A 26,981-nucleotide genomic window follows, 5' to 3' on the forward strand; every position below is an offset into this window, starting at 1 on the left:
CCTGGCAGAGTGTCAGTCTGGGTTCACCCTACGCAGGGTCCCTGAAGCCTCCAAACCCCCGGCGGCAAGGCCTTGTCCCATCTGGGCTCACTGCTTTCCAGGCACCACCACCCGCCTCCTTCGGGCCCAGGCCACGGATGTTCACTTGCTAATGTGCAAATGGGCTAGCTTCCCTCTGGCATCGACAGCCCAAAACCTCATCATCCCTCATTTGCAGGGAGTTGGTTCCCGAGCAGTAGTCTGAAGTCTCCAGGGAGAAAACCTCTTTCCACCTAATTTGAGCCTGCACGGCTATCAGGAAACAGAAACCTTCCTCCATAAAATGGAACCCAAGTCTCCTGAGGTTGGCCAAGGAGATGGAAAATCTCATGAGTGGGACTCCACCTGGTGGCCTGGGCTCCTGTTGGCTCTGATGGGTCCCTTGTCGTCTCTGCCCCATGGCAGCCCCAGGAGGCACCACGACCTTCATGCCCCAGAGCTTCCACTGTGCCACTGCCTGTGACCTGAGGAGGGCATGGCTCTGTGACTCTGTTGACCCATCTCTAATATGGGGATGATGACAGAGTGAACAACAATAATCATACCTGCTTTGTGGGGTTGTTGCAGGGTTGAAAACACTGCTGACAGAGAGAGCGCCTGCACCAAGGCCCAGCACAGAGTAAACACTCGGTACCTGTTAGCTGGCGTCCTTTTAGCTTGAAAATGACTTAACTTTTGCAATCACAGCTCTGATAAGGGACTTGTCCCTAGAACATAATAAGAACTCTTACATTTCAATAATAAAAAAGATAAATAACCCAATGTAAAGGGGGCAAAAGGGGCACCTGGGTCAGGTCATGATCCCGGGGTCCTGGGATCGAGCCAAGCATCAGGCTCTGCTCTCAGGAGGGAGCCTGGCTCTCTCCCTCTGCTTCTGCCCCTCCTTTCTTTCCCCCTTCTCCTGGCTCATGCACTCTCTCAAATACATAAAATCTTTAAAAAAAATTAAAAATAAAATCAATAAGAGATAAACGTGGGCAAGGTATTTGAGTAGACATTTCTCCAAAGAAAATATACACATAGCCAAAAGCACAGGAAAGGTTGCTCAACATCGTTAGCCATCAGGGAAATGCAAATCAGAACCACAGTGAGCTACTACTTCATGCCTGCTAAGAGGGCTACAATAAAAAAGATGGGGAACAATAAGTGTTGGCAAGTATCCGAGAAATCGGAACCTTCACACTGATGTTAGGAACGTAAAATGGTATAACTGCTTTGGAGCGTCATTTGGCAGTTCTCCAAACAATTCAGTATGGAGTTACCACGTGTTCTGGCAATGCCGCTCCTAGGCATACACCCCAAGCAGAAGAACACGTGTGTCTATAGAAAATGTACAGGAATGTTCATAGCAGCAGGATTCATAAGAGACTAAAGGTGAAAACAAAGGAAATATTCACCAGCCAATGAAGGGACAAACAAAACATGATCTCTCCATGCAATGAAACGTTAATTTGGCCATAAAAAGGAATGAAGTGTTGATCCATGCCACAGCACAGATGAAATTCGGAATCATTACGCTAAGAGAAAGAAGCCAGTCACACTAGGTACGGCATGCCAGCATCAGAGGGGACCTGTGGGACCATCTTCAGCCCTCTCCTCTCTATTTTTACAACTGGGGAAACTGAGGCCCAGAGAGGGGAGGTGTTACCATAAGAAAGAGGAAGTACTTTGGAGTCAGACAGACTTGCATTCAGGTCTTAGTCAGCCTGGACTCCTGGGGTGGCTTTGGCCAAGAGTCCTCTTTAAAACACGAAGTCACTGGGACACCTGATTGGCTCAGTCAGCAGGACTCTGGATCTCAGGGTTGTGAGTTCAAGTCCCATGCTGGGCATGGAGCCTACTTAAAATAAAATGCAGAGTTGTTGAGAAGGTAAAGTGAGCAGACCCAGGGTCTAGGTAGAGCTTGGCGACTGGCGGTGGGGGAGAGGTTCATCCCAAGTTTAGTAGAAACTTCCCCTGTGCAAAGAAGCAACAAAGGGAGGCAGGCCAGGGGAGTGGGGTGGGGTGGGAGGGGGGGAGTTGGAGAAGCAGGAGGATTCTGTCCTTGAGTTTTTAAAAAATAAATGTAGATCTTTTATACGCTTATTGCAGAAAACGTGGAAAACACAATAGCATAGATTTATAAGAAAATAAAAGTCCTCACTGGTGCCCCCTCACACAGAAAGACTCTCAAGTTGGACCTCTTTGGGCTGCTCCTGGCTCCTTGAGTAAAATAGAAATGGACTTTATGAACCATATTTCTAATGAGAAATTACCCCCATTCTGCTCTGGTAATCCCTGGCAGCCCAGGCTTGGCTCAGTGCAAAGGGAGAGGCAGGGAAATAGACTTTGTCAGACCTGGTCTGAGCCAAGTTCACCAAGTCTGTGTTCCAGAATGTACAGTCATTCCAGAGATGATGAAAACCCACTGTGGTGCAAACACTTAGCAAATACATTTTAAAGCAGGGCCTTTGGTGGGTCCAGGCTTGAGTGGGCTCTTGGTGACATTCTGGGGGGCTAGGTATGTCAGGGGGATCTGGCCTGGGTTAGGCCTGAGACATGGAACGTTACAGAGATAAATAACACCGTCCATCCATCAGAGGCAGGAGCAGGTGGTGAAAAGTGGAGTAGAACTTGGGACCCCAGCCGTGAAGAGCTAGCTCTGTGAGGGTGCAGGAGGAGATGGCTCTGCTGCCCTTTCTGTGGGTGGGAGGAGAGTCCCCTTGAGGCCAAAGGTCAGGGAGCACCGGGCTGGGAGTCTGCGGACTTGGCGCCCTCTCTTGGTATCACCACTGACTGAACGGGCAGCCTTGAACCAGTCTCTCCTTCCCCAGCCACAGACTTCCCCTAACACCCTTTCTAACTCAAACTTTCTGTGATCTTAAAAGAACCTTCCTGGGGTGCTTGGCTAGCTGAGTCATTCAGTGTTTGCCTTTGGCTCAGGTTGTGATTCCAGAGTTCTGGGATCGAGTCCTGCGTCGGGCTCCCAACTCTGCGGGAAGCCTGCTTCCCCTTCTCCCACTCCCCCTACTTGTGTTCCCTCTCTCACTATATCTCTGTCAAATAAATAAATAAAATCTTAAAAAAAACAAACAAAAAAAACCTTCCTCCTTACCCAAAGATGGGAAGAGACAAGGGTGACTAACCCCAACCAAGCATATTGTTCCACTTAGCAAACGTGCCCTGAGTCCATGCTGTGTGTCCAGGTCATTGCTGGGCTGTATAGTGAGAGGCCCGTCAGTGGGACCAGCCTCATCCCCTCTCTGACTCACATCCCCAGCTGGCAGGAGGAAAGGACACAGAAGCCAAGAGTTAAAATCCCGAGTCCTAGGGGCTATGATGAGGGAACAACAGGGCTTGGTGGGACCCCAGAGGAGCCTGACCTTAATAGTGGGAGAATCAAGGAAGGCTCCCTGGAAGAAGTGGCTTATGAGCTGAAGCTTGGAGGATGAGCAGGATTTTGCTAGGTAAACGGGCAGGAGGAGGGCACTCTGGGTAGAGAGTGAAGGTAGCAGAGGCACGGGCTTCCTGGAGCGTGACGCCCGTCATTGACATGTTGTATTGCTGGGTGGAGCCCTGACCTGACCCCAGAGATGGTGGACCCTGCCATCTCTTACCTCATTTGGCCCTTACAATAAACCCACCAGGAAGGCGTGTTAACTCTTTTCAGAAAACAATTCTGGACCAATGAAGCTAAGTAACATGCCTAAGGACCCAAGGCAGTACACAGCAGAGCTGGGACTTGAACCTTGGTCGGCCTGACTCAAAACTTCCACACCCCATCCAGCTGGCTCAGAAGTGTGTCCTCAGACGTTCAGCCGAGTCTGCAGAGATGGGTGTGGGAAAGGTCACTCTTCTTGGTGCTCTTGGCAGCTGCTGGGAGGTGAGCAGAAGCCTTGCCCTCCCCCATCCAGGCTTGTGGCTTGGATTTGCCTGTGTGTCCTCTGACCCAGGAGTGAGGCCGTCTGTCACCACTGTTTAACTAAACTGGCCACCGCGTCTCCAGAGACTCTTCGGTCATCACTGGCTACCACGTGTATGACAGCTTGGTGATATCACCACGTGAGGAGGCATCTGTGCCTGTCCGGGGCAGGGCATCCGATAAGGTGAGCCTTGGCTTTCCTGATGCAGGCACACAGCTGTCATTGTCATGGGCTTCATCGCCACATCCATGCCTTCCCTGATCCTCAGATCCCCTCTAGAGGTCATCATGTGGAAGGAAACTGAGTTCACAGAGGACAGGAGCAAATGTCACATCCAGACCTGACTCAGATCTTTGGCTCCACATCGAGGATGGGAGCGTCCTCCAGTCCTGTTCCCCAGGACAGCTCACCCAAAGCCACATGTAGAACTGAGCAGAATCTAGTTCTGCAACCTTAGTCTGTCCAGAAAGGATCACTGCCCACTGTGATTTTTTTTAAAACTTCAACAAAACACAGGGGTATAAAATATATAGTAAAAAGTGTGACATATCAAGAAATAGAAAACAGTACGGAGAAAAAGGAAAAGTTACTCCTAATGATACTACTCAGTAATACCCACTGTTTAACATTTTAGAGTATTTTTCCAGACTTTTCTCAGTATATATGATAATTGTCCTTTGTGCTAGAATAGAATCCTCCTGTATTTACTGTTTGGTGACTCGCTCTTGTCACTACATTGTGTCTGGGACATCTGGTTATGGGCTCTTAGCTGAGCGAGTGAGTGAATGAGAATGAGCGGATGGCCAGTGACTGAATGAGCATCTGTCTTGTGTCACCGGACAGGTCAGGCTTTGTGAACTGTGCTCAGACTGCCTTCCGGAGCGGGAAGCCTCGGACTCCGTTCTGCCACTGTCTCCCTATCCTCTGTCACCTCGGACCTCAGTTTCTCCATCTGCACAGGGGGTTGCAGGTGGCGATGGTTGGTGTTCGGCAGTGTCTCATGCTGACTACACAGCCCTGGGTGCGGGGGTGGGGGGGAGCCCTGTGCTCTCGTTCCATCCTTGGAATGCCAACATACACTGAATCCCAGAGAGCTTGGGTGGTTTGTGCCGATCACGGAGCTGGAGGAGAGTTACTACTTGACCTCAGGCCTGGGCGACTAATGAGCATATAGGAGCAGAAGGAGTTTGCCCTAAGAATCCAAGGGACCAGAGCTGGGGCAGGGGCCCGGGGAAGCCTTGTCAGCCCTGCACTTTCTGGTCTGCCTCGAGGTCTGGATCTGTAACACAAGGACCTCCAGAGGCCAGCCGGTCCTAACATTGAGTCCTGAGTTCCTACACAGCCTGGCCCAGCCCCACTGCCTTTCCCCGAGGGCCAGAGTGGACCCAGAAAGGAAAGCCCAGAGCTTCTGTCGAGGAGCCACTATTGGAGCTTAGTTAGCCCTGATGCCTGAGGGAGTTCCAGGCTAAGGGAACAGCATATGCAAAAGCTCCCGAAGTACAGGAAGTTCTGAAAACCCAAGCAGTCAGTGTAACTGGAGCCTGGGGAGGAAACGGGACCCTGGGAGCCAGTCGCAGCTGGAAGGCCTGCAGATTCAGATGCTGGGAGTCAGAAACACCAGACCCGAAGGCTGTGGGTCATACGCTGAAGGCAGCAGGGAGCCACCACTGGGTTTTGTGCAGCGGCAAGGACAGGCTTGCCATCTAGCAATCTGTCTGACTACAGGATGGGTGATGGATTTGGGGGCAGTGGCCATGGTGGAGGCAGGGAAGGGCTGGTGAGGAGAGAGGCTGCATACCTGGCCCTTCTGTGGGGAGCAAGCAGTTGGAAGACCTCACCTGAGCCCCGGGCCCCCTGCCCCTCCCAGGCTCCCAGCTTGCTTGCCCCAGGACAGAGCTGCAGACCCATCAGCCCTCAGTGGTTGGGCTGGGTCCAAGTGCAAGGCCAAGATTTATGTTTGGTAAATTATTGGTGCCCCAGTCAGAGCGACGCAGCTCAGCACAATGGCATCCTTCTCTTTTTGTCCTCCTTCATTTTAGAAGCCAAAGCTAAATGTTTTAATTTTACATTATTCCTGACATAATGCTAATGAGTTCCAGGCATCCCTCCCCCTGCCCGCCCCCGTCGGGCTCAACTCTGCAGAGCCAGGCTTCCGGGAGGGGCCCTGCTCCTCAGAACGCCCCTCCTGCCACCCCCTTGGTTCTCAGCCAAGTACCCTGTGGCAAGTTTCTCCTTCAGGACCCCTTCCTGTTTTATCATACAGTTTTGGGTTTTGTGTTTTTCTTTTCTTTTCTTTTTTTTTTCAGTTTCCTTGGTCTTCTTTCATGTGGTGGCCACAGAGGGCTTCCCCTTGTCCTAGGGACAGAAGGCACCTGGGTGGCTCAGTCATTAAGCATCTGCCTTCTGCTCAGGTCGTGATCTTGGGGTCCTGGGATGGAGCCCCAGATCAGGCTCCCTGCTCGGCGGAAAGTCTGCTTCTCCCTCTCCCACTCCCCCTGCTTGTGTTGTCTCTCTTGCTGTGTCTATCTCTGTCAAATAAATAAATAAATAAATCTTTAAAAAAAAGAAGAAGAAGAAAGCTTCCCCGAGAGCTGGACAGCCTACCTGGTCTGGCAGAAGCTTACCCGTCCCCTTCAAACCCCTTGGGCATCCCAGGCACAGGTGAGGGGTGGGGCACCTCCCCCAGACTCTTCCAGAGTTTTCCAGCCTGTGCTGGGCTAAAGAGCAGGGGAACTGGGGCTTTAGGGGAAACAAACGCTCTCGGGGAAGCTGAGAGATAGTGTGGCAGCTGTTACTGCTAGTATTGTTATGTCCTAGTGATGTGAAACTTTGAATTCTTTGCTTTTTGTCCTTTCTTTCCCACGGCCTAGTGTTTCCTAACCAATCTGCTTTTGGTTGAATGCAGTGTAAGAACAGGGCCAAGCTCTTTGGCATCAGCCGTCCCTGGGTTCAGTCCCGATGCCGCCCCTTTACTCTGTGGGTGCCATGAGCCCAGGCTTTCTGGGACCGTCTGTCTTCTTCTCTGTGAGAGATAGTCATGAGGCACCTTGTGTCCAGGGTGGCCTGCAGGTCAAAAAATGCAGAGCACAGAAAGAGTGCACGGCTGACTTCTTTATGTCCAGTTCCAACATGCAGTCCTCAGACTCCAGTGAGGGAGAAAGAAATGCAACGTGGACGTTTTCCATGAACTCCCTTCCCAGGCCGAGTATTTGCATGCTGACAGTTCAAGAGTACTGGCGTCCTTTCTCTTTGGCCAGAGTCTGCGTGTGTCCCATCCCTCCAAAAGGTTGCCTCAGGCCCAGCTCGGATTCAGTCTCCCCCATGGTGCTACGCTTGGTACCTCTGGAGACATCCGGAGCCCTGCCTGTAGGGGGCCTGGGCCCCACCTATGAAGAGCCCTGCTTCAGGTCCCACAAGCTGAGCTGGGGGTGCTGTCGGCACACCCAGGCATTGGCCCCCAAACTCAGAGCCTCCCCACTTTTAGGGACCACAGTCGTCTATGCATGTCTTACTTCCCCTCCAGTATCCCTATCCCAGTGGGAGCACTGTCTCAGGAGTTGGAAACACAGGAACCTTGGCTCTTTCTCCTGACAGAACCTGTCCTGCCCCCTACTAATTTGGGGTCTCCCCACCCTACCCCGCACTTCCCTCAAGGCTCAGTTGTTTGTTATTTGGGTTTTTTTCATTCATTAGCAGATATTTCCAAAAGCCCACTCCGCGTCAGGCCTTGTGTTGGGCATTTTTAGATGGGTTTGTGGCAGAATGATCATTTGAAATCTTAACTGTGCATGACTCATCTCTGCCTCCAGAGATCTTTCCATTTGCCCTGGGGTCTGGGATGTCGAAACCCAAAAGCCGGAAGTTCATTCCTGTCTGCTCTGCTTTCTGTTAAGTCATCTCCTCCCCGAGGCACCTGATTGGGGCCATAACGCTATTCCACACATACCCATTTGACAGATGAGAACGGAGGCCCGGCAGGGAAAGGGACTTTCCCTGGATACCTGGCCCAGGGGGCTGCCCCGTGGCTAACCAGTGGGGTGCCCGGCTTATTGCTGGATGTCACCATGCATGGTAGGGCAGTTGGGGCCAGGAAGGAGGGTCACTGGCAGCAGTCCCCCCTTCAGAGAGACCCCAGCGTAGGCCTCTGGGTCCCAGGCCTGCCTCTCACGGGGTTGCCGTGATGCCGGTGGGACCAGGGCAAAGAGTGTTCTGAACACTGGGGCACTTGGCCATCAGAAAGGTTTGCTGTGTCTCTTCTTAACTTCTTATCCCCTCCAGGGCTTGGATTTCATTTGGGTTTTTGTTTGTGTCGTATGTTCTTAATGGTAACCGACCTCCCTTCACCAGCTCCCATGTGAGTGCAAGACTGTCCCCTTTCCTTCCATTCACCGTGAATCCGGGCACTGGGTTGGAACAGCGGTAGGAGGGTGTTGACAGGGGCCCCCTGGGCCCCATTCAGGGTGTGGTCCTAAGTTGCCTGCACAGGGTCAGCTCGCCTTGGCACCCCTCTGTTGGTCAGTGGCGGGTGGCTAGCTGGGGCAGGGGGGAGGGGTGATGGTGTTGAGGCTGGTCAGCCTGTTGATAGCACTGGGCGTCAGGTGGCAGGTGCAACCCAATTTAGAGCTGGTAGCTTTGGGGGACATCTTGCACCCTCTAAGCAGCCTTGATGAACACAAAATTGCCTGGCTTTGTTCCTGAACATCAGGGACAGGTCACTCCCCTCCTCCCTGGTGGGGCTCCTCCGAACTCCAAGCACAGCCTTTGTGACTCTCCCACCGTTATCCATGGTCCTTACTGCCCATACCGGTGGTCTGGCCCAGCCCTGCCCAGGCCCCTCACAAGCCTGTTTCTGAACACTGCCCCCTTAAGGTGGGAGCCCAGGGCCTCACAGGGCATCCTATGGGATCCAAACCCCAGGGCACGCTGGGCAGGCAGGTGGCTCACAGCCACCCACGACCTTAGACAGGATCTTCACACATTGTACCTTTGTAAGGATTCTGAGTGACCTGACATAAGTTTTCTTTCAGGAGATGGGGGTGATGTCTGGGGTCTCTTTCCTCACCAGGCAGTCCTAGGATACTAGGCATCACGCAGCTGCCACCAGGATGACCCTGGTGCGCGTTCACCCCCATCGCCCCACTGTCCTGGGCAGACAAGCCTTGGGTGACTAAGCGCAGAGGAAGCAAGTGACTGGTCTAAGATTGCATGGCAGCCGGTGGACAGAGCCAGATCTGGCCTCGGATCTTTAACCTCGATGTTTTCATATACGGACGCAACCCCACTGTTTCTGTTTGGAATTTGGGAGAGGAGCCAAAAGGGGTGCTGCCATTCACTGAGTGCTGTCCTGTACCCAGTAGCAGTGGCATGCTGCCCTGATGTCCCTAATGGGCATCTGAGGCCAGGAGTGTCACCACATTTTACAGTGGGAACACGGAGCCCCATAGGGGCCAGGACCAAGAGGAACCAGACCTGAGCCCCAACTCTGCTGGTGGTGGGGAGACATTGGGCCCAGGCTAGGGGCAAGCCTGAGGGGAGGAGATGTTGAAGCCGGGGGCTGGATAGGGCCCTTTTGTTCATGGTGGTCCCTGTCCCTCCTCCTCCCAAAGTAGCACTGGCCAACCTCGCTGCAACTTGTAGTCAGACACAGCCCCCAACAATAGAGGTGTCTCCTCTGCAAAGAGGACCAGGTCCTCCTGCTTGGCGGTTAGCTGTGGAGGTGGGGTGGGCTGCCGTGTGACTCTCCAGCCTCTGCCTGCCGGCCTCCCCCTCCCAGGCCCAAGTTCCTAGAGGCCAAGCCGAGCAGCCGGCACGGTCCCAGGGTGAGTGCGGTGTCCATGCCAAGCATGTGAGCAGTGAGAGATGGGAAGTCCTGGAGTCAGCCCCATGATGGCAGCCAGACAGAACTTCATCCCTGGCCCTTAGAAGGGGGCAGAACCAGGAAAGATGGCTTGAGTCTTGATGTGAGGCTTGAGCCAGGGCTTAGAAGACAAGGAGGACTAGACAGGCAAATCGAGGGCTCTTGTGTGCAGAGGACACAGATACAGGCCTGAAGGCTGGCAGGTGTGGCTTATGGCTGAGCAGGGGAGGAGGAGAGAGCACTGGGCTAGAAGTCGGCGTGGCCAGAGGCTGTTCTTGGCCTTGCCTTGGGGTTCTCTAAGGCCACGTGTTCCCTCACCAAAGCCGAGCCCGTCCGGCGGCCATGGGAAAGTCGGGAGGTACCGTGGACCCCTGAGGGCTGCCTAGAGCCGTGGAGAGAGGTATGTAGGAGAGTGACTGTCCCCGGGTCTGGCTGGGTCAGGTGTTGTGATGGTGTGAGGACATGTCTTTATCCACTCACCTCCTAGAAGCCATTTCCAGATATTGCCTCTGGGTGAGTGTCTTCTCCCCATGCACACACGGACTGTTCCAAGGCCACACATGGGGCAGTCTGCCCGTGCGGTGCTATTGGGGGTGCTGTCAGTCAGTGCATCTGGGGCCCGGGGAGTCTGTGTGTTTGAGCCCCTGCTGGGGTCTGGGGCTGGGGGATCCTTGTGTAGAGGTGTGAGCGTGTACGGGCTGGCCTTTGTGTCTCTGACTTGAGCCCTGTTGGTGTAAGCATGTGTTGGAATCGGTGCTGTGTGGTGGTGTCCTGGGCTTCTGGATCTTTGATGCCGGGCCTGTGTTGGAATCAGTGCTGTGTGGTGGTGTCCTGGGCTTCTGGGTCTTTTACGCTGGGCCTGGTTGGGACGGGAGGTGTCGGTGCACATATGTGGGGGTCTCTGGGTCTGCACCTGGGACTCGGTGCACGTGTGTGGCAGCCATCCTGTGCCGTCCACCTGCTGCCGGGCCCTGGCCCCTGGCAGAGCCACTCTTTGCCTCCCCATGATGTCCAGCCTCTGCTCAGCACCAGGAACTCCCCCAGGGCCCACCTGTGTACTTGAGGAGCAGACTCTGCGCCCCTCTGCTCCTCCTCATTTGGGGTCTCCACAAACCTCTGGAGGGGTGGCCTAGCTCTCTTGGCCCTTGCTCGCTGAGAATAACAACGTGCTTCTTGCCCAGAGACTTTCTGCTGGAGAGATCCCAGCCAAGAGCCTTCTGCGCAGTCCTGGTGAGAAGGGGGTCTGCAGCCCTCATCCAGCCTTGGAAATCTCCAAGGGCGGGTACAACCTGACTGGCTCTGGGAGGTGGGGGGAAGGGAGGGTTGTGGTCCCTCTGGCACATTCTCTCTTTGCCTTCTGTGCTTCACAGCACCTCCCCACCCCCTCTAGCCCGCCATCCTCTCTGGATGGTTAGGAAGCCACAGAGAGCTGAGCAGGTGTGAAGAGACCCCCACACTGGCCTGGGATCTTGGTCATGGCTGCCCAAGACACTAGTGTGGCCCGGGGCACGGGAGTCCGGGCACTGGAGGCAAACCTAGGGTCCATCCCGTGGGAGCTGGGAATCTGGCACCTAGACTCCCTGGGCCTTGCTTTCTGCCTGTGTCATGAGGGAGGGGTTGTTATCCTGTCCTAATGGGACAAAGGAGATCATGTGTAGGAAGAGTCTGGCCCAGTCCCAGGTACAGGGTAAATGTGAGAGCTGCTGTTCCCATCACAGTCTCCCTCCTGCATACCTCTGCCTGCTCCTTCGTTGACTCAGGTAGCACCGTGGGCCTGAAGTGAGACCAGACCCTCATGGGCTCCCAGAGCAGAGTCCAGGCCGCTGCCATCTGGCCTCACCTCCCAGGACTCTCTCCATATCTGTCCCTCCCCTTCTTGCTTGGACCCCCTGAGGACTGGCGAAACACAGGCTCTGCGGAGACTCCGGTGGAAACCCCATGGGGCTCTGAGGACAGTGATCTCCAGGCCAGAGTCCCCCTGCCAGGGTAAGGGGGTGGGGAGGAGACCTCAGCTCCCAGCTGGCTGGCCTTTTGAGCTGGCCAAACACAGAATTATCTGACATCTTGGAGAAGGCTCTGGCACCGCACATCCCAATCATTGTTATAAAGTAAGTTAAAAGTTTGCACAAAAATGAGAAGTTGATCCCCGAATGGCTTGCCAGACTGTTGTAACCCAATATATTTTACCCTTAAACCAGAAATGTGTTTGTTTAGAAGCAAGTCACTGGCAAATGCCAAAACTGGAGGCATTTCCTCCCCTGCCCCCACCCATGCCCTGTTTCCCCAACACCCTCCCCCCTTGCCCTTTGTGTCCAGATTCTTAGCCAGAGCGTGAGAAACCGGGCCCTCTCTGCTCTGTGGGCCACGACCGCCATGGGGAGGAGACTTGACATTCACCTGGCACCTGCTGTGTGCCGGTTCCTCCACTGGGCACATCCTTGCATTTACTTCTCACTGTCGATAGCAGTGGCCCCATTTCAAAGAGGAGGAAAAGTGAGGGCAGAAAGGGCACATGATTTGCCCAAGTTTGTGACTGTCAGTTGGCGGAGGCCGGCGCAGACCTCTCTCTGCACGATCTCGTGGTCTGTGGCTCATATCACACTGCCCCCCGTGCCTCACATGTGAAGCAGCGTTCTTGCTCCTTCCCCAGGGGCCCGGGGAGAGAGCCGTCTTGCCCAGCACACGGTGTGTCTACAGCATGCTTCCCTCGGCGGTCTCACTTAGCCACTCTGCAGACGAGAGCGGGGCTCAGAGAGGGCAGGATGCTGAGCGGGGTGAGCCCAGCCCCAGCTGGCTTCTGACAGCTGACCCTGGGCCCTTCCCCTCCCCCAGCCAGAACTTGAAGGGTCCTTGGGCTCGGCCTGCAGAGGGAAATGCTGGGCCCTCCCCAGCTCCTGGGATGGCTCCCCTCGGTCTTTCATCTCCTGCCCTTGGTTCTGTGAGCAGCACGCAGCCATAATGGATTGCAGTGGACTTTTTTCAATTAGGTTCTGATTTTCCCCTGCCTGTTACTATAAAACTCCAGATGGTCTGGGGCTTCACGGTTCCCGGGGTATTTTCCCCCATTATTTTAATCTTCCTTTGTAACACGCCCCACATGTGGAAACTGGGCCTTTCAGGACCCTGCGCTCTGAGCGTCAGCCGCGGCTCGCTCCTTTCTGCAGCGTCGCCGTGCTTTTCCTCTTTGTGCAGTAGCATCTCCTGTCTTGGGGGGCCAGGAGGAAGGGCACCCTTCTCTCCCAGCCTCAGCTCTGCATCTTGGGCGGGGTCTGGCCTTTGGCTGGAAATGGAACCCAGGCTGTGGGCCCGATTGGAAATCATCATAACAGCTGCTGAGTGTGACCCCGTTTCTGGTGCTTTCCATCAGGGGCCTGCAGCAGTGACCAGAGTGGTTAGGGGCACAGAGAGACAGACGGGCCTACCAGCCAGACTCGAGACCAGATCCCAGCTCTGCCAGTCACCAGCCGTGTGACCTGGAGCCAGGGGTGTCCCCTTGATGAGCCTCACGCTCCTCGTCTGCAGAGTGGGGCGAGGAGGGAGCCTTAGTGGCAGAACACATTGTCATGATTGGTGACACACCATGTGAGACACACACAGCAGCCACCAGCCCTTGGTGTCCAAGAGGGTGTCACCTGGCCACTTATATTCTGACTCACCCCAGGGTTGTCTTAGGATATATTTTAGTGTTCATGCATTTTAAAGTAAAAAGTACCTGACATCCATTCTTACATTTTTTTCTAGACAGGTGTCCCTTCTGTCTCTTCTCCTCTCTCTCTGTGTCCCCACCCACCCACTCACAGTAGCTACCCTCTGTTGCCCATGGCATGTGAGCATTTGTTCCTGGCCACATAAATGTGTTGTGTGTTTGGTTATTAGAGCTCATGTGTTTCAGATTCACCCCAAATAAGACTGAATGCTGCATGCACCCTGGGCTTACAGACAGCACCCCCTTGCTGTGTGCCCAGGTGTGCCCAAGTGATGCCTCCATTTTTGGTGGAACTCCAACCAATGCACTTTCCCAAGGTCTGACTCCAGCTCGGAAGTGTGGATTTGTACCCAGGCTGCTCTGATGCTGAAACACAGAGGTGTGGAGGTGGGAGCTGGAGGGAGCGGGCACCACCAAGCCATCACTAGGGGCCAGGGCACAGCCACCAGGATGCCGTGATGAAGACTGATACTTGCCAGGCACTAGAATACTCTGTGGGATTTAGGCAGGGAAGGACTCATACCTGTAGGCTTAAGTCTTCCTTCTAGATACCAGATTTCGTGGGAGAGGAGAGGCAGGAGTCAGGACGGCAGCTAGTGCGATCACTGGGGTGAGCAGAGCTGGGGGTGTGGGCCAGGAATCAGGGCGGCGAAGAAGAGAAGAGGGTGAACCAGGAAGATGTTTAAGAGGTGGCATTTCCCTCACTTGGTGGCTGGTTGGATACAGGGCCCAGGGAAGAAGGAACGGGTTTTTGGCACAAGCATCTGGGTGGAAGGTGGGAGATAAGGGGCTGGGGACCCCAGCTAGAAGTAGCACCAAGGTCCCCCAGGTGAAGAGCCAACTCATCGGCTGGGCCACATCAATGAGTGCGTGGGGCGGTTTCTGCGGCGTTTTCTGGGAAAAAATACCCCCAAACTCACCTGTTCCAGGATGAATCAGCACTCCATGGATTGGAATAAAGGGAACCCCCCAAATTCCCATTTATACTTCCACCTCTCCTTCCCTGGTTCCCTTTATTCTGGCTTAGCAAATCCTTGGCTGTCTCCAGAACATTCTCTACCCCTCCCAGTCTCTCTGTGCTTCCCACGCTGTTTGTCCAAACGCTGCTGAGGCATCAAGTCCTGGCTCCTCCGAGAAGGCTTTAGTGAGCCCCCTGCCTTCCCCAGCTGGGAGCCCCCTGACATCAGCTCCTTCATGGGGCTGAACGCATTCTCTTTTGTTTGGACTTACGGGTGTTTTGTGGTCTTTTTTGCCCGAAAGTCCCCGCTCCCAGCACGCTGCCAGGCACACAGGGGTAGCCAAGTGAGTTAAGACATGAATCCATGTGCACAGAGATGAGAGGATGAGCCTGAATCCCAAAAGTGAGGAGATGGAAGGGTGGGCAGATGAAGGTCAGGTGACAGGGTACCTGCGAGCAGGGACGGGGGTGTATGGTAAGGTTGGGGGTGTGTGACTGTTGCATGGGGTGTGTGGATGACTTTCAGAGTCATGGGCTTTGCCTGGCACTGCTGGCTTGTGTGGAAGATTGAGGGGGTCCCTTCTTCCCACTAGAGATCGCAGTTCTGACTGTGGCTTAGCCCTTCTGGACCAGTAGCAGCCACTCCCCCTTTGCCCCCCTTGTACCAGGGTGGGGGACATCCCAGGAGGTCTGCTCGGTGGGGTTATACACCCGAACATTCACAGCAGGGAAGAAGGGGTCTGTCCAGGGCAAAATCTGCCCAAGAGCCTCAAGGGACTGCTGTGTCGGGGGAGGAGTATGGGAAGGCCTGTGTGTCACCCCCTGGGCTGCAGACCCCATAGAAGGATCATTACACCTTTGGGTCACAGTGGCATTGCCACAGGGCCCATTCTCCAGCCCTCCTCAGGGAAACCAAGGCCCCCTGTTGGCTCTTTTTCTGCCACGAGACCTATGTCTCCATTCTGGAAGCATCTCTACCCCCACAACACAACAGTGAGGAGGCATCTCTCCATGCTGCCCTCCCAGCCCCCACATAGCCAATGGATTGGGCCCCGTCAGGCCATTCCCACCCCAAAAGGCTGCCTCACTCTCATGAGGGGCTGTTTGGGGCACCCAAGCAGTGCCCCCATGGGACTGACCTTGAAAGGGTTTTAGGGCCAGACCAATGGCAAGCCTGTCAGCCGGGCCCCCTGTTTTTTACTTCTGGGGTCGGTAAACCTGACCTACACTGGTATCTTTTCTGAAGGCAGGATAGGAACCATCACTACCGTGATAATAGAACATTCACAGAATATGTGCTGTGTCGCACGTGGATATGCATCTTGCCTTGCCCTTACACCAACTGCCTAAGCTGGTTTGTCTTCATTTTACGGAGAAAGAAAGAGAGGTACAGAGAGGGGCACTGACTTGCCAAGATCACAGGGCTCTCTGCTTTCTAAGTCTGGAGGAACTCTGGAGAGCCCTGAGTAGGGTAACCCCAGGCACAGCACAGGCCCAGCAGAGCGAGCGCACATGGGTGTGAACCAGGGAGCGTGTCATCCTCCTCACTCTGCCCCTGTTGGCCATCTGCGTGGTGGTTGGATGGAAAGAGCCGGGTGAGCCTTGGCAGTAGCTGTGAGCAGAGCCCATACCCTCAAGGTGCCCCGGCGTGTCCAGGGGCTGGCCTACTGGGGGTGTGGCTCAGCAGTGGGCCCCGCAGCATCTTCACCCCAGAGCAGTCTTGGATCGGGCAGCACCCCTTCTCTACCTGCTGCTACCTCCAGTTCCACCTCGGGGGATGGTCGTCCCATCAGGACACCCTTGACCGCTGCTTGTTGTGCCCTAGCCTATGACTCTGCTCCATGTGGGGGTAGGACATGGGCATGGCACAGACCTGGGGCACAGGTATCAGGTGTTTGGATGAACCCTGCAGGGAAGAGGGTGCACTCCCAAGGGCACACGTACCCCAGGCCTGGGGATTTCTGTTCTCACCCCCACTGGATCAGGTCTCTAATCCAGCCTTTGTCCCATGAAGGAGATGCCAGCCCTCCCCTCAAGGAACTCCCAGACCCTCAGCTTGGAGATCTGGCGAGAAGGCAATGGGTGTGCTGCAAAAATCTTCTAATCTGCAGGCTCGGGGTATGTCCAGGGCGGGGCTGCGGAGGCTGGGAAGGCTTCTCGGAGGAGGCCGTGCTTGAACACCACGAGTAGACCTAGACCAATAAGACATCTGCAAAATGAGTGAAGGAGGGAAAGGCATTCCAGGCCCAGGGAGCAGCTCAAGCAAAGGCCTGGGGGCGTGAGAGTCCCGAGGACACTCTGAGTCGTCACTCCCGAGCAGCTCCAGCAGGAGGACATGCTGGGTGTGTGCAGATGGGAGAGGCGACAGGGTTGCCACAGAAGAGCCCGAACACTAAGCCACAGGTCCTGGGCTTTTGAAAAATGTATGAATTAAATTGTCATTGAGATGGAAGGGAAGGTGTCCCATGGGGGGGTGGGGCGTGCAGCCTGAAGAAAGCCACACTGCTGAGACGGAGGCTGGCCAGACAGGCACACGGGCCCCTCTGAGAAGATGATGATGCATGGGCCTCCAGAGTCTGCTGGGCTCTCGCACAGTCCAGAAAAGCACGCGGGGCCTGAGGACTTATTGCTTCTCTGCCTTAGATGTCTACCCTTCCGGCAGCGGCCAGTGGAGGAACAAAGGGACCAGCTGGGTGCCAAGAGGCAGCCTGCTTTCCAGCCGTGGCTCCTCCACCTCATTTTGGGGTGAACTTGGCACGGAGCCATTGTAGGAGAGCAGAGGAGTTGCTTGTGGCCAACTTACTCCCCAAACAGGATTTCCTCCCGTTTTTCATGAGTGGAAAAGGCCCATCGACTGGGAGCAGGAGGCAGGACAGTCTCTAAAACCCAGCGGCAGGCTGCCCACCTTGGCTCAGCCCCAGCGGAGCATAGCCTGCGGTTGTGGCCGGGCCTTCAAGGAGGAGACGGAGGGTGGAGGCAGCTCACCCCAGACCAGTCATTGTCCTGGAGTCCCTGTCCTCATGTCTGTCCTAAGCTGGGGGATGAAACTAATGATGGGCCCGGGAGCTGGTTCCTCTGTCTCTTCCTCCTCAAGGGTTGCCTCCCCTTGCCCACTTGCCCTGGGAAGGCAGCGTGCATAGCACAACCACCTGGGTTTTGGCATCAGAGGGGGCCTGCGTCCTGTCTTTGGCGTGTCACAGCCCTGCGGTCACCACACAAAGCCTCTGTCTCTGAAGCAGGAACGTGGAGGCCACACACCTCAGGGTTATGGTGTGGTACAAGAGCGTGCTCTGTGTCTGCATGGATAGAGCGGGGCTGGGTCTGAGTGGGGTCCTCCTCCCAGCCCCCGGTGTGCCCCACAGGAGTGCTGGCCTGGCCAGACACCCTGGACAGTGAGGACAAGCAGGGAGAAGTGGCCAGCCACACAGGGGTCCAGGAATGTGCCAGGGGGCAGCATTAGAGCTGGACTTTGAAGGCCGACGGGGGATTGGATGGACAGTTATAAGAGAGACAGTGTCCTTGGCTGAGCAACTGGCCAACAGGGGCTTACAGTGGCCTGGTGGGCTCCTGCTGTTGCTGGGGGTGGGCAGGAGTTGAGGGGCGGTAAGGTACGCAGGGCGCCCCGCCTCAGGCAGAGCCATGGCATCCTGTTTCTACGTCAGAGACCTCCTCAGGGGGTCATGTAGGGGAGAGCGTGGGAGGAGTGAGAATTCCGAGGGTTCTGGGGTGGGGGGAGCTTGGCAGAGTCTGGGGGGACGGGGCAGCCTGGGCTGCAGGAGGAGGCCCCACGTCTGTTGCTCCATCCAACCCACCCCAACCAGGGGCATCGCCGTGTCTGGGCCACACCTGCTGCTTGCCCACTGCCCAGCATGGGGCCTGGCCCATGGTGGGCACTGGACAGATGCCCAAACAATGCGTCGAAGACCCTGAGTTTACAAATGGGTTGTTATTCTGACAGTGATCGGCACTGATGCACGCTCCAGATGGACAGAGCCCTTTGACAGTCAGCGCCCCCCCCCCACCACGTGGAGCCCCCCTGTCAGCCCTGAGTGGTGGTCACATAGTCTTAAGTCTGTAGGCAAAGAAATAAGGGCGGTCAAGGGCACTGCCCAAAGCCTCACGCACATGCAGGCCTCAGGTCCCAAATCTGGGGCCATCTACTCCTGCTCTCCTGTCCCTTCAAGGCTGTACTGCCAACAACAGCACGTCGTTTCCACCTGCCGCTTGGGTATCCTTCCAGAAGAAAGGGAAATACCCCTTTCTTCTCTAACCCTCATGGCCATTCCTAAGGCAAGGGAACCCACCAGGGTTTTCCAGATAGAGCCTGGGTCCCAATCACTACATGGGGAGCTTAAATGGTTGCACCTGGAGGCCTTGGGCAGGACCGGGGGGCAGGGGATGCTGGGGCCGCTCCCAGGCTGAATAGCGGGCTCCCCCCCGGGGCTGCAGAGCACCCCTCACCGGCCTCTCCTGCAGTTTGAAGGCTGCAGCAAGGCCTTCTCGCGGCTGGAGAACCTCAAGATCCACCTGCGGAGCCACACGGGTGAGAAGCCGTACCTGTGCCAGCACCCAGGCTGCCAGAAGGCCTTCAGCAACTCCAGTGACCGCGCCAAGCACCAGCGCACCCACCTGGACACGGTAGGCCCAAGGGCAGAGGCCGAGGGGGAGGGGTGGGCGAAACGCACACTCCCACCCTTGTGCGGTGCAGGCCAGCAGCCAGGGCCCGCGCGGAAACCTGCCTTTGTCCTGAGCCCTGGACATTCTGGGCAGCATGACTATGCCAGGAGAGGGGAGGCCTGTTATTATGGGGCGTTTGTCCGATAGATAGGGGCAATTTTCCATCTCCTGGTTGTGGCCAATGTCTCTCAACATTGCCAAGTAGCCCGGGGAAGAGGAAGTAAAGTCTTCCAAGCTGAGAACCACTACTTCAGCCTGCGGCTCCTGGCCTGGGCACCAGTGTCCAGACATGCCCCATGGAGAGAGCAGGCTCACCACCATGCAGCCTCTCTCCCGACCCATCAGCCAGCCGCAGAGCAGGCCTTTCCTGCTCTTCCCATCCCACACCCTCCATGGAGACAGGTCAGAGCCTCTCCAGGGCTGTCCTTTAGCCCCTAAGCACGGTGGGTGTGGGGTTGAGGTGAACAGGGTCTCGGACTCTAGATCTGGGCCCTAGATCCCTGTATGTCCATCCCCTTTCCCTTGTTTGGGTCAAAGGGTACTAACCCTCAGCTTTGTCACAGTGTCCATCCCAGCTTTTCTTTTGGGCATCCAGACCTCAGCGGTTAGGAGCGCACTTTCAAAAACATTGTCTCCCACGATCTCATACTGACCCTGCCTGTCAGGGTGCCGCTGACCCTTTTGACAGCTGAGGGAAGCGGGGCTCCAGGAGGCTCAGTTCCTGCCCAGCAGGGATGTGGCGGAGCTGACTCGGAGCTGGCCCTCACACCCGTGTCCCGGGGGTGCATATGGCCTGGGGGGACCCTGTCCCCAAGTACAGCAGGAGACAGGTCTGCATCCAGAGTGTATGGCTGTATGTCTCTGCTCTCTGAGCAAACGTTGGGGGACTCTGCTGGTGGGGGACTGGAAGACCTGAGTGGTCAATGGGCCCAGGCTGTCTAGTAGACAGATCCACGGATGAAGAAACAGAGGCCCACAAGAGTGAGTAACAACAGCGGTCAGAGCTGGGAGTGAGCTGGGAAAGCCAAGAGCCAAAATGTTAGAAACATAGAGAAATCACAGGGTGGGTGCAGGTTAGGTCCTGGCTAGGATGTTCTGTATGTTTTCTTCACAGCCAGTATCCCATACACTCTCCCCAGTTTAATGTTGGTAACAGTCTACAAGGTAAAGGACACGATTCTCATTTTGCAAAGAAACTGAGACTCTGATGAAGTCACTGACTGTCACACAGCTGGTACATGGCAGAGTCCAGTGACCCTTTGCTGGAAAAGCCGGGGTAGCAGCCCCCCCCCCCTGGAAAGTAGGGATCTGAGTACAGGGGACAGGGTAGGAAGAAAGAGCCCTGTCCCCAACTGAACCCGACCCTTCTCTCCACCCCTCCCCCCTCGGGCTTTGCTGTCACAGGCTGTGCTGGGGATGTAAAGTGAGGCCTTCTCACCAACCCCTGCTTTCATTACATTCTTACAAGCCCAGCCTTGGGGTCCTTGGTCCCCACCCAGGCCCTGAGGGGCACAGCCCGTGCCCAAGCCCCCTGGTTACGTCTCCCAGAGACCGCAGGACAACACCAACAGCACCAGGCCCTCTGCACACGCAACCCCCAGCCTGAACAGTGTCTCTGGACCTCTCAGGGTCACCTACTCTGACTTGCCCCCTTCCTGCTGCATTTCCTGGACCCAGCCCCAAAGCAACAGGCCTCTGGCCCCCACTTGGTATGTGTACAGAGCTGTGAGGACTAGGTCAGGTCAGGCCCACAGTGAGCCCAGAGGGTTATGGCAGGCCTTCATCTCCCCACAGGTCCTGGTGAAGCCCTAGAGGTATAGCTGCCAAGCCCAGCCCCCACTTGTGCCCATCCCCACAGAAACAGCTCTGGCGATCCTGCCCAGAGAGATTGCCTTCCCAGCACACAGAGGCCAGTGGGTCAGCCCATGCGGGCTGGGCCTTGTTTTCCAGAAGGGACCCAGTCATGTTCCCAGCTCCCCTCTGGCGCCAGAGAACATGGGATTCTCGCCATGGGCAGGAAAGTGGCAGAACAGACTAGGGAGCCAGCCAGGTTTTAAATCTGGCTCTCCACCTGGGCCCAGAGCTCCAAGGAACGGCACCTAGCCTCTCTGGGCCTCATTTTCCTCAAACACCTACATCATCGGGGAGACATGGGGAAATTTAACTGGAACAATGCAGGTGTAGGCCTGACACACAGTCCACACGGCAAACGTGAGTCCCTCCTTTCCCTGCTCTGACTTGCTGACTGAAAGCTGACCAAACCCGGCCGTGTCCCCTGGCGCTCAGAGTCCTGACTGCCACTGTGCAAGGGGTGATCAGGTCTCCTGTGCCCAGGCAAGGGGACCCCCCCACCCCAGAATGTCACTGACACACTCTTGCTTTGAGATCTCGGGCAATGCGTCAGCCTCTCTTTCCTCCTCTGTGCTTCTCCCACAGTGGGTGTGAGGCTGAACGGGTGCCCAGTGGAGAGTAGCCGCACACGGACCTGGAGGGCCATATGGGCCGTGGCCCTCCATCCTTACTGCACCAGCGTCCTTGTTACTAATGAGGCTCCGGGGCTGGGACAGTGACTCCCCAGGCCTGGACTTGGCTGCCGCCTAGGACAGCCACAGGGTTTCCTGAGGGCTCACAGGGGAGCAGGGCCGGAGGAATGTTCTGCACACGTCAGGCCCTGGAAAAACAAACACAGAGATGGGCCTTGTGCCCTTTCCAGGCGAGTGCGCCTGCACACTCGGAGCTCTGTTTGTTTGCTTTCTGGCAAGAGCGTGTGGATTTGTATCAGTATCCCTGAGGGACAGGGCCTGGGGCCTGACCAGCCGGGGCCCACGAGGGAGAACATGTATGTATACATATGCCCGTGTGTTGGGGTGGGAGCAGGGCCCTAGGAAAGTGTGTGTGTGTGTGTGTGTGTGTGTGTGTGTGTGTACACGTCTGTGTCTCACGTGGCTGGAGAGGGGCAGGTCTGAGGCGTGCCCTCCGCCCTCCTGCCCAGCACCTTCCTTTCAGGGAGGCAAGCCTCTCACTTCTCTGTCTCTTTCTTTTTGCTCTCCTCCATTTCTTTAACCTGGCAACTGTCCGTGGCAGCACCAAGGTATGGTCATCTCTTTCTGCTTCCCCCTCCCCATGAGGTCCCTGGGTCTGCGGTTGGACTGGCCTCTCCTCAGACCAGTGGGGACAGAGTTGCCTGGAGGTTTAGGGAGGGGTGGGGGGGCAGTTCCACTAGGTGTGTCTCAGAGGGACATGGCCGTCCCTGGTACTTAATCTGAGACATACCCCCTTCTCCACACACCCTCCCGTTCCCCGCAGTTGCTAGAGGCCAGAGGGCTTGGAGAAATCAGAACCACGAAGTATATTGGGATGGAAGGTTTCAAGCCCCAGTAGCAGCTGGAACCCCAAGCAGGGTCCTGTGGAACCCCCTACAGGAAAGCTCAGAATTCAGTTTAGAGCTGCTCCTTGAGTCAGTCCCTGGGACCTAAGATGAATCAGAAGGGACCATCCCCCGAAGAAATGCACTACCTAGTAGGAGAAGGACACTGAGCAAACCTAGCAGTGCTCAGTGCTCAGTGCTGCCCAGGGGAGGGTCAGGGGGCGGAGGTGGGAAGAAGATTCCAGAAGGGCTGGGCAGATGGGTGTACAAGGATGGGGGCAGAAGGAGGGTGAGAACTTCAGCAGGCCCAAGTCCCAAAGGGCCTTCAGTGCTGGGAGATGGGCTGTGTCAGAGCGCACAAGGGAGCCATGGAGGGGTTTTCGAAGGTGAGAGCATGGCCAAGGGTCCTCTGGTGGTGGTGGGAGGTGAGATTGGGGCACAAAGAGCAGTATGAGCCCCGGGCAGGAACAGAGGAGGCAGTAAAAAATATGGATTGGCTCTAGATGAGCAATGAGATGGGGGCTCGGGGGAAAGTGCACAAAGGGCCCAGACCCCCAGCCTCCCCAGGCCTTCGTCTGAGATCCAGCTCCCTCCCGGCCTCCTGTGATCCCTGGACTGAGGATCTGGGTTTCTCACCCAACAGAGAGCAATCTGGGGTGTCTGGAGCCACTGCAAGGTGTGGTTAGTCACTCCCAGCCCCGGGGCCCTGCCGTACTCCAGCTTGGCCCTGTGCTGTCCCTTCTCTTCCCCCTCCTTCTCCTCTAAGACAGCCACCTCACTGTACTCCTTGCCCACTTGTGCCTTCTCTGCAGCCGTGGGCTCACAGGGTGTCCTTTCCTCAGAGCCAGAGTCCGAGCTGGGAGAATGCTTAGAATTCGGGTGGCTCCATTTTGCAAGAGAGACTCAGCGATGGGAGGTGACTTCTCTGAGGTCCCAGCATGAGGGTAGCAGGAAGATAAAACCCCTCCTTCACTCTGAGGCCTGTGGGCAGGGCTGGCTGAGTGAGACCCCTCCTGGCTGGGGACACGGGGAGGGACTGGGTGTGAGCCTGCAGCCGGCCCCCCTCCCGCTGCGGGTCACATGGTGCGACCTTGGGCTGCCAAACAGCTGCTCCCTCACCCCACCTCTGCCCCTCTGATGTTACAGAAGCCCTACGCCTGCCAGATCCCCGGCTGCTCCAAGCGCTACACGGACCCCAGCTCCCTCCGCAAGCACGTGAAGGCCCATTCAGCCAAAGAGCAGCAGGTGCGTAAGAAGGTAAGAGTCTCCATTCCAGGCCCACCTCTGCCAGTGTCTTCCCCCACGCCCAGCCTTACAGACCCCTATGGGGCGACAAGCCAGGTACCTGCACTCCTTGCCCGCATTCACCCTTCCACACACCTGGGGATGCTGCTGTTCATTGTCCGAGACCGGCCTCCCCCCTGGCCCCTGAGTTCACTTGCTCAACTCCAGCTGGCCAGACATCTATCCACCCACAGACGGTCCACAGACAGCTTCACTATCATCCATCTGCCCCCTCGCCCTGGCTCGCTTAATTAACATTTGATGGGAGCCCCTGTGTAGTGTAGGCATCAAAGATGTAAAAATGGGAAAGCACGGTGCCCTCCTCCGATGGGGACTTGGCAGGGAGAGACAGACTTAAAGAGCTCATTTGGTAGAATATAAAGATGACAGTAGAAGTCCACAGAGAATAGTCAGGGGTGCAGAGAAAGGGGCCTTAGCCTGTTGGGGTAGGAGCAGGAGGAACCCAGGGCAGTGAGGGGATGGGATTGCCACTTGGGGCCCAGCCCACCTCTGGGCTCAACCCATGTCTCCAGAAGAGCACCAGAGCCATGGGAGGCAGGTACTTGAGTGCAAGGGAAGGGGGGCGGTGAAGAGAAACACCAGGGCCAGTCCAGGGGTATCAGCATGACAACGGAGGACAGAGTAGGGAGAGCGTATTAATTCACTCTGCAACATTTATGCAGTACCTACCATTTTCCAAGCGCTGTTTTAAGAACTGTGGATATGGCTGTAAGTCAAGCAGAGAGAGGCAGAGAGGCTGGAGAAAGAGGCCTACTTCAGTCCTGTGGGTATACAGAGATGTGGTATACAGAGATGTGGTATACAGAGATGGGTCTGGGATACGCAGGCCTCTGCTGGAAAGATATGGCGGGGTGGGAGGAACAGCCAAGCTTGAGGCTTCGGTCTTTATCCTACGCCTGAGCTGTCTAGCGAGAACACCCCATCTGTCCTCACTGCAACGAGGCAGGGCCAAACTGAACCCAGCTTAGAGTCGTGAACTGCAGGAGAGACCGCCAGGGTCCCACCCCAGACATGCCCGTCTCCAGGGCCTGAGCTCTGTCCACTGCTCTCAGGCTGAAGGGTCCGAGCAGGGATGCGGAATGGCCTGGGCTCTATGCCAAGGAGTCTTCTATGCTGAGCCCACTGGTGCCCGAAGACCAAAATCCTGCCCCGGTTTTCCCAGGCCCTGTGCTTGGCTCGCACTGAGCCCCAGGGACCCAAGGCCGCAGATCTGCAAGCTTCCCAACCATAGGCATCCATTAGGAGCCATCGGGGATGATGTATCTTGCTGGGTAAAGCGACCCTTGTATTATGACAGCTCCTTGGCAGCCCTGCTGCGTTTCAGGGAGAATTAGAAATGCTTTTCTTCCTTAATGCTCCTCTCCTGCTGCTCCTAATCCGATCGACATTGCGGTCTGCAAGAACACGCCTTGGCCCTCTTTTGCCAGAAACTGAATTTACATGGAAAGCAGCTGCTGGGGCAAGGAGCTGAGAGCCTGTCGGGAGGCTGGGCATGCCATCCCCCAGCCTGGGTGCCAGCTCTCTGGCCTGGGAGGGTGGGAAAAGCCTGCGGGCTGACTCTCAGCTGCTGTGCAAAGTGGGACCAGGCTCTTGCCTTCTCTGGGCCAGTTTTGTTCCAGGTGAAATGAGAGTCTGGACAAGTCAATCTTCAGGGCTCTGATAGTCAGGCTTTGGGATTTCCCTGGGAGGGGGCCCTCCCCATCCAGGTGCAGACCTGCCTCATTGCCCCAGATCCCAAGGGCCTCAACCAGCCACACCCTGTCCCCATCTGGCCTCTCTGGGGAGGTGAAGAATTTTGGGGTACAGAGCTCAAGCCTGCCTTTAGGACAACTGAGAGTTGTTGGCCAAAAGATTTGCCGGCCCAGGCTGCTCTCAGCCAGTGACTTCAGTCCATATGTGGATCCGGCGTGCTGACTGTCACGTGACCATGTGGGGCTCAGCCAGCCCTTCACACAGTACCTTCAACAAGCTCGTTCATAGATGTCATCTCCTTACTCCACACAGCAGCCGGGGGTGGGGTGGGGGGGAGCAGTTGTCATTGCTTGTTACAGGCAGGGGACAGCCAGAGAGGTTAAGTTACTTGTTCAGTGTCACACAGGGAGTCAGAAGAGATGGGTTGGGATTTGAACCCGGGTCTTCTGTCTCTAGCCCTAGACTGTTTCCACTGTGCCTCATGTTAGGAAGAAAGAAGGATGCGGGGAGGTGGGGAAGGAAGGAAAGACACTTCCACTGTGCCCACTGTATGTTACACAAGAGTTCACTGTGGCAGCCACAAGAATGGGCCACACAGTGGCTGCTTGGGGGAGGGCCCAGTTGCATCCTTGGACACCCGTCTGGGCCCATGAGTGAGGCTGTGCCTCTGGCAGGCTGCTCCCAGCCGGGAACTGAGTGTGGCAGACCCTGCAGGGATACTGAGGCAAAACCTCTGCTGGGGAGACACAAGACCCCTGACTTCCAACACACAGCTGCTCCCTGAGGACTCAGTCTAGGACGCTTCCACCAACCTCCCTCCCTCCCTCCTTCACTCCGGGTCAGACTTGTAGCTCAGCCCACAGCTCTCCCAGCCTGCCCAGCTCTCTGGTTTTCTCTCAGGCAAAAATCTCAGCCTGTTCACTCTTGTCTTAGCATCTGCTTCTCAGCCCTGAAATAACCCAACATGTATAAGTAGCTCCATTTCACAGACGGGGAAGCCAAGGAGCAGAGAGGTGAAGGGTCTTCCTCTGGAGCCCTTCCCGTCCGGTCCCCTAAGCCCTGTGTTGCTGGTGGTGGGTGGTCTCACACTGACACCCTCTCTCCCTTTGCTTGCTCCTCAGCTGCACGCGGGCCCTGACACCGAGGCCGATGTCCTGACCGAGTGTTTGGCCCTACAGCAGCTCCATGGGTCCACACAGCTGGCTGTCAGTGACAGGAAGGGGGGCCGCCCCCTGGGCCAGGAGCTGCTCCCAGGTAGGTGTGCAGGGAGGCAGGGCTGGCAGTACAGCCCTGCAGGAAGATGGTGAGGCTCTGTGGGCTCCCAGGGGCCACGCAGACACCCACTCCCCTGACATATGTTCCTTCACCCTCTCCCGTGGCCCTCTTGCCCACAGGAGGAAGTCCAGGCTCCCTTCAGCCTGGCCTTCGAGACCTCACAAGGCCAGGCCCACCCCAACCTTGGCACGTCAAACATGGTT

The 26,981-nt window shown here is 56.2% G+C and overlaps 1 protein-coding gene across 3 annotated transcripts in view; it reads left to right on the forward strand.

Moving 5' to 3' along the window:
• The window catches only part of GLIS1 (GLIS family zinc finger 1), a gene marked incomplete at its 5' end in the record, with an annotated part of 216,523 nt that overhangs the window by 177,010 nt on the left and 12,532 nt on the right, over positions 1-26,981 (forward strand). For all 3 annotated transcript variants that reach the window (XM_080802312.1, XM_080802311.1, XM_080802313.1), the window contains 3 exons: positions 18,939-19,100; positions 23,653-23,763; positions 26,625-26,757. In XM_080802312.1, coding sequence (XP_080658438.1) covers positions 18,939-19,100; positions 23,653-23,763; positions 26,625-26,757 — 406 coding nt within the window. The remainder of the gene's footprint in view (positions 1-18,938; positions 19,101-23,652; positions 23,764-26,624; positions 26,758-26,981) is intronic.

The sequence above is a fragment of the Martes martes genome, assembly GCF_963455335.1.
Source record: "Martes martes genome assembly, chromosome: 4".
In the NCBI taxonomy this organism is placed as follows: Eukaryota; Metazoa; Chordata; class Mammalia; order Carnivora; family Mustelidae; genus Martes; species Martes martes.